Genomic DNA, 9,752 nt, shown 5'->3' with positions numbered 1-9,752 from the left:
CATTAAAAAAGTAACTGTGAAAAGTGCATGAAATTAGGATACAAGCTTTTATTTTCCCTCCACTGTATTCTCAGTGTTTTGAAAGGATGGCTAAAGCACCTGGGAGCCTGCTCCTCTCACCTGCAAGGTTTCAAATGGGGACACTGAGACAAGCACAGGAGGAGGCTGACTCAGCCACCTTCATCCTGTGGAGGGTACAGCCAGAGCTGACTTTTGGAAGACTGAGCTAACACACACGTACATTAACTTATGTATCTACATTTCTCCCTCCAATTTAAGCAGAAGAAGAATTTAGGATACTTTTCCCAGTACACGGAGATACTGCATTCATGTCAGATCTTTATATTTAGATTATGAGAGGTTTTGGAAAACATTTAAAAGGTAAAAGAAGGAAAAAGCATTCTCCAATATGATGGTTTTACAAAAGGGCAAGGAATCCTTCTGTCTCTTGCTATACAACCCTGTGAAGTTTTTCTTTTGAGACTCTGATTTTTAACTGAAACTGAAAATTAAAGTTTTCAAGGTAGCTAGAATATATTACAGTTTGCATGTATAACAAATTTGATTACAACACAGGTTTTCACTGCTCTGCTTTCTGAGCAAATCAAAATGCAAGATATGCAGAGAAGCAGATTCAGCCTTCTTCAGCATAAAGAAATATTAAAATTTAGAAATGCAAATATTTGTATTTAAATATATCTTATTCTTACAGATTAATACAGATATAAGAATCATAGATCATCTATATATATATACATATCAATTTATATATCATCAATAGTAATGACTCATCACCTAAGTACATCTCAAAGTTAAGCATTTTAATATATAAAACTGTGCATAAACACAGTGTATAAACTGTGATGATTTCACGCTTTCACAGATCAGAAACTGTTCTGCAGCTCAATATCACATACAGTTAGTATTCTGTTTGGGGGGAAATGTTGGAATTTTACATTATACAAGCCTATTAATAACACTTTAAGGATTAACATAACATGGTCAAGAAATATAACACTAATAGCAATCAATCAATCAGTCAAACAGACACTGTTTCCTACTTTGTCCAGCTCTAACTAGAAGAGTACAGCAGCTGATTCAATTGAAAAGACATTGTAATTACAGACCTTTTAGACTATTTAAATTCTACTTTTTAGGCAGAAATGACTAAATATTCGAATATATCTATGGTTTGCAACATGAAATCCTAATTTATCTTCAGTTAACCAAGGTGCAGGAATTATTCTTCCTAGTTTGACCTTCTCTCCAGAAAATCACTTATGGATATTTTGGAATCAGACATAAATGAATAAAGTTTAAAACCTGATGGCTGATAAGTATTTTTGTCACTTTAAACAAAATTACTGTCCATGCTAATTTGTATTCAACAGGTGGGGAAAAGATGCTGATGTTAAGTGTACAAGAAGAAAAATTGAGATAAAAATGGAAGCCTGCCCATAAACACAATGTCCAAGGAAAATAATGGATTTTAGAGAACATCTTCTCCTCTTATGTAACAAATGTTGCTGAACTGATTAAACAAAACCCAAACATAGCTTTGTGGGTCATAGCATCCAACCACAACTGAAAAAATATTTAGTGGCCTTTTAGTTAAAGGAGTGGAATCAACAACATTACCAAAACACAAGACAATAAATTCTCTGAGCACACCAAAGAGTACCCAATAAGCCCAATATTAATCAGTCATACATGCATGATTACCTGTTCCCTTAGTTACACTAATGATTTTCAGAGTCTGATTGTTAAAGTAATTGAAAGCTGATTTTTCAAGTGGAAGTACTTCAAGCAAAGAGTAATGTGGATGGCAGCTGAGATACCTGGAGAGGCTCATATAAATTCAGGTACAAAATTCAATGTGACACTAGAAGAGAACACCTTCCTTATTCACAGAATAATTCCACATGCAAATTCACTAATGAAATCTGTATATTAAATGTTAAAAATATGACAGGAGGAAATGGAATTTGAAGAAACATTCCAGTTCTCATAATATCTAGAAATCTGATCTTTTCTTTTTAGTATGTAGATTTTAATAATCTGAGTCTTCCAATTAAACAATTTAAACACTGTCTGAATGATTTATATCTACAGTTATTCATATTTTCACATTAATTTTACACTGACTCACTAAATTTTTATTGTTGTTGCTGAGAGCTGATAGTTGTAGCAAGGTGAATTGGACTGTAATTTTTCAAGAAGAGAGGAAAAAAAAACCTAATGGATGTCTTGGACTAAGCCTAAGTCTAAGCATGTCAGTCTGTGCAATGTGTCGTTACTACTAATAGCAGTCAGAAGCATTAAGAAAAACTTTACCACTCTCATCAAACAAAAAGGGATTAAATTCTTCAGCAGCTTCTTCCAGGGTCTGTAAGGGTATGCATTATTCTCTGAAACAGAAGAAATTTACTCTGAGGGAAGCTTTTCAACAGAACTCTTCTAAAATACAATTTAAAGGAGTAGAAATGAGCTAAGGCATTTCTCTAGCAATCACCATAATTCTTTAATCTTTTTCATTCCCTTAACATCATGCATGGATTTTATCCAAATAACAATAGCTTATCAGCTACAGAATACATACCTATGGTATGTTTAGATTACCAGATAAATGCATATTTTTAAAAAGCTTTCATGGGATGTGCAAAATATGCTGAAGCAGGAAAACAAACAACTGTGCAATGTTGTAAGTATTTCTAATGTTTCTTTATTAGTTTATAGGAATGTGCAGCTAGTAACAATCTGCCTCTCACAGTTCAGAGCAAAGCTACTGATACAGCTACTCACTTTGCATTGGTTTCCCTCAGGAAGTTGTTAAGAACCCTTATAATATTTAATACAGAATTAAACTTTTCACAGCTAATACAGTACATAAAATTCACAAATTTCTTCAAACATGATCTCTAAAGGAAGGAGTCTACAGTCTACAACACTCATGCATTAACTGGTTTTCTGTGTTGTCCTATATATTTTTTCTTTTTTTTCTAAACAAGCCTTCAGCATTGTCAGACCTGTATTCTCCATGACAGATGATTACAAAAAGTCTCTACTTAGACATGTTACAAAAATCAAATCATAACTGAATAATTGTCTGACTAACATTAAACTTTTGTGCTTAATGAGGTTTAGTTAAGACTATAATCTCAGGAGAGCACTGTTAATATTTATATTTGTTTGTATCCTAGAGAAGAAAGGGGCATCATGCAGAAATTCAAACCTGCCTGGCATTGGTTTGTCTTGATTAAAATTCAGCACATTAAACAGGTCAGATCTATGGCTACATGACACACCAGAACCATGATATCTTCCAATTCTGGACCAACAGTGTCTTGCAAAGGTTCATTTTGACCTGCACTCAAATTCAGCACATTCTGAGAGCTAAAATTTTGTTTTGAAGAGTGGGTAATGAACTGCAAAACAACACAGAACTTCCACCAAAACTTTTGAATTGTGGAATTAAGTCAAAATAATGCTTTCAATTTTGCATGATGAAGTCAATAAAATCTTGTAAAATAATCCTCATGTACAGAATGGCACTTTTGAACTATTTTGTGCAACACAGTGAAGTACATGAATTGCAATAGGTGGAATGAAGAACTGAGCAAAGAAAAGATGTGTTCACAATGAGACCTGAGGCAGACAAGTTATTAGTCAAAAGGCATCTTAGGTGGTAGTTTTAATATTTAATAAAGGTAGTGACTGTAAAAGTCCTATGCTTCACATTTTAGATAAGACCTCTCACTTCTGTAAATATTCATCAGCATCTCTAGAGTAAAGCCCTTATTATACTGAGTTGAAAGACACACAAGCCAGTTGAATTGCTTTTCTGGGAGATGCTTGAGGGAGTGTAGTCAAATTTCTACTTCACAGAAATATTCAGGTGTGGATGTTACTGCTTCAGACTCTGTATTTTGCTTTGCCATGATCATTGATAACACATATGTGCTGAAAAAAACAGAACAGATTGCAAAAGTATGGTTGAGTACATTATTAATTATTAATTAATTGTTCACAAATACTTAGGCTTGGCCAACCTAGTGCTCTTAGAATTACTCTTTCCTTTCTGGACAACTGGAAGTGAATTCTGATTTCACTTTCTAGCCACAGCAAGTTTTCCCACTTGGAATTCCCAGCTTTGAGATGCTCCCAGGAGTGCCAGAAGAAGCAAAGGAAAGGTTTGCACCTTTTTTCCATTCTCACTTCTCTGAGAAAAGGGACAGGCAACACATTCCGACAACCCGTCTGACCTGTGCCTGTGTTTCACTTTTGCTGCTGTCTCTGCACATACTGGCAATGCTGGACCTGAAAAGCCCCAGGCTCCCAGAAGATGGAAATTTAGGGAACTTTTAGGGGGAGGGAAGGGTTCACAGTGCTGAGAAAGAATTCCTTTGGATTGTTTGAGGTTTTGCAGGGAGTTTTGCACTCATTGAAAGGATCCCAAATCCCAACCACGTCAAAGACTCACCTCCACAGGGCCCCCAGGAGGAGAAAAATTGTGAGAAATTTATGAGAATAAATATGGAAAATGTAGATCAGTGACTTTCTAAACTATTTTTTGTAAGAAACTTACGTTTAAATCTCTGAAGTGCTCATTGTAGTCTAAGGCATAACCTACCACAAATAAATCTGGAATTTCAAATCCGTAATCTGTAGTGAGACAAATAACAAACACCATCAATATAAGATCAGTGGCAGTTATAAGCCCTTAAATTCATTTGTGGTTCTCAACAACCAAACTCTACTTATATGCAGTCAGCTGGGGCTATGTTACTTTTGATTGAGACCTCATGGTCAGCAGTAGCCCCATAACCAGTTCCCAGCCATAGAGTACTTGTGAAAGGGATGTGAACAGTCAGAGGAGAGGAGAGGATCATTTTGTATAAAATTATCACTGGCACATTGTGGACGGAAGCCAAAATCAGAGCTGGAACATTCTGCTTGCATTTGGAAGCTCCATTGGTATCTATGTGTGAAGATTACTGTCCCATATCACAGTAATGATGGAAATATGTGGAATATTAAATCAGAAGTAACTCTCACAGAGCTATATATTTTCTGCCAAGAACAGCAAAACCTATCTCGTATTTTATGCTACCAAAACATGTCAAATGCTTTCAAATCGAAGCCACAACCTTATGAAGATTCAAGCACATGCTTAACAAAGTAAATGCATGCAGTGCACCTCAGTTATACAAAAAACTCACACACCTGAAGCCAAGCACAGACATGCATCTTTTTCAGTGTGAAGGCCTGTGCAATATCAGCACAACATAAAACAAATTAGACTCTTTCCAAATTGTTCTCTAAATAACTAGAGGAAAACCCAATCTTACAGACACAAAAATAGGTCCGCATAAAAAATTCTACAGGTATTCAGGTAAGGAATTTATTCAGTTGTTTAAGATTGGAGGTTGTGTGCACTTTGGAATTGTAAATTTAGGTGAGTGAGGAAATGCTACACCACTGTCAGTGATTTACAAAAGAGATCTCTGATGTTTTATAAAATTCATCACACTATGAATGAACAAGGATAAAATTTGTTTCATTCCAGAGTTAATATATAAAAATATAAAGCTACCCTTCATGAAGTAATTTTATTGCTTATTTTATATGTTTAACATTAGTTAATCCAGTCAAATATATGCCTTAATTTACTGGGTTAAATTTTAAATGTTAAAAAATACCACTCCACTGTGTAAAAAGTTGTACAACAAAATGTTTGGATCATAGTTCAGGGCTAAAACCTCACAGCCATGCCCAACATTTAAGTAACTTTTGCTTCATAAATTTTCCATCTCTCCCCCATCCCAAATCAAAGCCCTTCATGCTGCCTCCTGGTACTCACCTGCCTACTCTCCTTCTACCCTCCTCCCCAGCTCAGCTGACCAGAGACTTCTTCAGTAGCAAATACTGGTGGATCTCTTCTAGATGGATTTTATTTAGCCATATACCTGTTATTACATCATTTATTCTAAATAAGTCTAAAATGACAATTGCTTGGTATAGCTCCATTTACAGCTTCATCATAACACAGTATAAGGACCAGTAATATAGAGAGAAGTGGTGCTGGTGTGGTGCAAACTGAGCAGCAGGAGAAAGTTTAAAAAGCCCAATTTATCTTCTGGTTTTTAGGGGGTGGGATTTAATTATAATATCAGTGTTTTCCCTTTGTACAATAATACTTTTAAAAAACAGAAGTGCTTTTCTGAATAAAAAAATGTAAAACTTGCTAACACTTAGTCACAATAAAACACCTTTCATGCTCGGATGGAATCCTGCAGCTCCTCCAGAGAGATGCAACGAGGAAGGAAAAAGAAGAAATGGATATTCTCTTCGATATTGTCCGAGACAGAAGATAAAACACTCACCTTTCATTGATAAAATTAAATCCTTTCAAAATTTCCCAGTAAAGTTTGTATTCTGCAGAAAACCTAAGTCAGGTAGGCTTTCCAGATCATAATTATACAAATCCTGCCATTGCATCCCATAGACCCACTGACAATTGGTATTTTACAATGCTTCTAGCAGTCCATAGAATGTGATGAAAGGCAAGTGACAGAGTAGTGGTAACTTCTACTGTCAAGTAGAAATTTTCAGAACACTTACAATCTGGTCTGTATCCATCAGGCCGAGATGTTCTTTTCACCAACAAACTGTAATTAAAAATAAAATAACCCCATTTAAATCTAGATATGGAACTGAATAACACAAATAAAATTATTCCCTTTATCAAAAATCTGAGGCACGTGAGTGCCTGTTCTTGTTCTGTTTCTCTTCCTGACAACATCCTGATTGCAGGAAGAGCTGGGTGTATTCCCCTCCCCAGTCCATCAGTGCCAGTCTTGAAATGGCTGGAGGATCATTGCCAAGCAGAACAATACAAAAGCATTTCCCCTCCTTTCCTTCACTCTCCCCTCAGTGACCCAGGCAGCTCCTCTGCACAGCTCTCCTTCATACTGCAGCATCAAATTAAAGCAGGATGGATGTCTGAATGGGAAACTATCTGGAAAATATGCTGGACTAGACTAATTAATTACTAAGTTTTGTGATTGTTTTACTCACCTTGCCACTTTAATCATTTTCGGCTTGTATTTTTCTATATTGTTAAGCAGAACCTTCATGGTTCTTCCAGTTCCAACAATATCCTTATAAAACAAGAAAAATAAAGTAAAACACAAAGGAAAGCTGAAAGGAGGAAATCTGGACAATGACTGAGAAGTTTCACATTCTTATTTTGTAGAAATGATTTATTTTTCCAGTGCATTGTAAACCACATCCAAAAAAGGCTATAATTGAGCTTACACTGTTTGAAGCAAGCACTTTCTATTCATAAAATTATCAGTTCAAGGACTGTCCACTTCCTTTTGAAAATAGCTGTGTTGCAAGTACTTGGGATGTAACTCAGGACTGGAGCTGACTCTACTGGACATTGCAAGGATGCAGGGATTAGACTTTGCATGCTATGCTTGAGATCACAGTATGTCACCGTGTCTCCATGTCGGGGCTAAATCTGCCCTATTTGTTGTACTAGCACAGTACAAATGGGATTTCTCTAGAGCTGCCATGTCCAATATCATCTCAATGAGATCAATAGGTGCCTGGCTAGAAAACTGACCGTGGAGAGCAGCTGTTGATCTGAACTTTGGAGGTAGGTTAGCAACACCTTGTCTCTGCCCTCCAGCTGTTTAATATGCAGTTTGCTTGGACATTTTTAATTTCTGTTAAAGCAGATGGAATGAGTAAATTGGAGTTCTTATCAGCTATTCAGGTAACCAGCCATCTCTGTGGCTGATGGCTTTTTTTCCATCCTTTGCTAAGAAAAGAAATTTCAACAGCGTACAGTTCATTACACTGTCCAGCTTACTTCCCACACAAGCAAGCTGGTTCTGAAATGCCAGGCAGATCCTAATTTGCTCTCTAGCTTCCCCAGTTGCTTATTCAACATTTTCAAAGAGAATCACCTATCTTAATTATATGAGAATTTGTAGCAGCAGTGAGGTGACATGTTCTTTCCCTCTACAACTGAACACTGCTGACTTACATCAGCAACAGCTCTGTGATGGGCTGTGCCCAGGGACACTGCTGGGGGGAGAGCTGGATGCAGGAGCTGGGGGCCTTGAGGGAAGGACTGACACTCCCAGCCAGACTGTGAACAGCCCTGGGGCTGTAAAGCATATGCAGGGCCACTGTTTCAGTCAGGCACCTGAGAAATGCAGGGCATCACTGCAGTTCATTCACTGTCCTCCAAGGAACAGAACAACTTGAAGAACAGGAGTTGATGAAACCACAGAAAGAACAAATCAAATAAGGCAGAAACAAAGACTCCTGGTATCACGAGGCAGAGCATCAGTTAGAGTGACAGCAATGTAGTTTGATCTGTCATGCAATTGCAAAAAGACTGAGAGGCCATTAAGCAAATCAACCCCTCTCCCTCTTCACCACCTCCCAGCGAGAGAAGTGTAAACACTGACAGGATTTAGAAACTGAACAGCCCATCATAAGTTGGCTGTGTGACTTTATCTAAGTACAATATGACATAAGCACCCAGCTTACCTCCACAATTAGAACATTCTGGAAGAAACAAACAAAAAGGAATACAATTACATAATATTCACATAGTAAAAGAAATAAATGTTTAAAAAAGGGAAAAGAAGATAGGTCCATGTACATATGTACAACACAGTAGGACACAAGGAGTTTCCTGTTTCATTTCTGTGCCCTGAAAAAGAGCCAGCCATAAGAGCAAGCCCTGCAGTCAGGGACCACAACTTAATTCAGCTCTGTCTAGATTATCCTCTTTGTCCAAGAACGGATGTAGCTTTGGGAAATAAAATTAGATGGAAGAAATCCAAATAGGATGAGCTTTACTTCATTCCAGTGTCTCTAGCTGTGTACTGCAGTGTACCCTAAAGTTCACTAAAATACTATTTCCAATGTTAGTATGAGAATACAACAACAATATTCTTTCTCTGAAATAAATGCTCTTCCTCCCTCCACCCACACCCGAGCAACTTCACAGTAAAGGATTAGAGGCCAAGTTGTAACACCCACTCTCATACTGCAAAGCACCCTCTTTTCTCTTCAGATACTGCTGCTGAAATCAGTGTTATTTGAAGAGGAGTGGCCCAGCCAAGAGCAGTGATGTCAAGCTTTATGACAGTATCATCACACAGGCTGAATCTTTTTGCTGAAAGGGTTCATCACTGTTCCAGAAAGTACAGTGTCTAAGGAGACTTCAGTTCTTCTACTAAAAGCAATATTAAGATGCGATGTCCTTATTAGAATAAATAAAATCTGTTTATTAGTAGGCATGATCATATGCACGATCAAAAGGATGGACACTTACAATATTGCATTAAGATCTACTTTCTGAAGTGAAACCTGCAGTAGCAAGAGGAAAGTTATTTCACAAATACCTTTATCTATCTATCAGTGTAAACAACTTACATGGATGTGTACGCTGTGTGTCCTGCAAAACCTCAATAGTTTCATATCCATGCAGTATCCACCAGCCTGGCTTACATTCCACTTCCTTTCTGTCAGGCTGCTTGGCTTTGCTACATACATAACAAGGGGACTGTTTAACTTCCTTTTCCATAACAAAAACCCAAGGCTGAGAGTAAGAGAGACTCAGACACACAGAGAAGGAGTGTGTGAAAGCAGCATGCTCACAGCCAGCACACCTTTAACAGCTTCATTAACCAATACATAAATAGCTTTAAATATTCAAACCAGAA

At 37.1% G+C, this 9,752-nt stretch overlaps 1 protein-coding gene across 3 annotated transcripts in view; it reads right to left on the bottom strand.

Moving 5' to 3' along the window:
• Positions 1-2,726: 2,726 nt before the first annotated feature.
• The window catches only part of PRTFDC1 (phosphoribosyl transferase domain containing 1), a 43,305-nt gene continuing 36,279 nt past the window's right edge, over positions 2,727-9,752 (bottom strand). Inside the window, exons 5-9 of one of the 3 annotated variants that reach the window (XM_054273891.1) lie at positions 8,569-8,586; positions 7,078-7,160; positions 6,622-6,668; positions 4,586-4,662; positions 2,727-3,960 (exon numbers count right to left, since the gene is read on the bottom strand). In XM_054273891.1, the coding sequence (XP_054129866.1) occupies positions 3,913-3,960; positions 4,586-4,662; positions 6,622-6,668; positions 7,078-7,160; positions 8,569-8,586 (273 nt within the window). In that variant the 3' untranslated portion in view covers positions 2,727-3,912. The other 2 variants (XM_054273892.1, XM_054273890.1) reach the window with 2 other exon arrangements.

Source organism: Melozone crissalis, unplaced genomic scaffold (assembly GCF_028551555.1).
Source record: "Melozone crissalis strain CALT ecotype California unplaced genomic scaffold, PUWL_Pcris_2 ptg000016l_1, whole genome shotgun sequence".
NCBI lineage: Eukaryota > Metazoa > Chordata > Aves > Passeriformes > Passerellidae > Melozone > Melozone crissalis.
The sequence above is the reverse complement of the archived record's forward strand: the minus strand, read 5'-3'. Positions and strand labels throughout refer to the sequence as shown.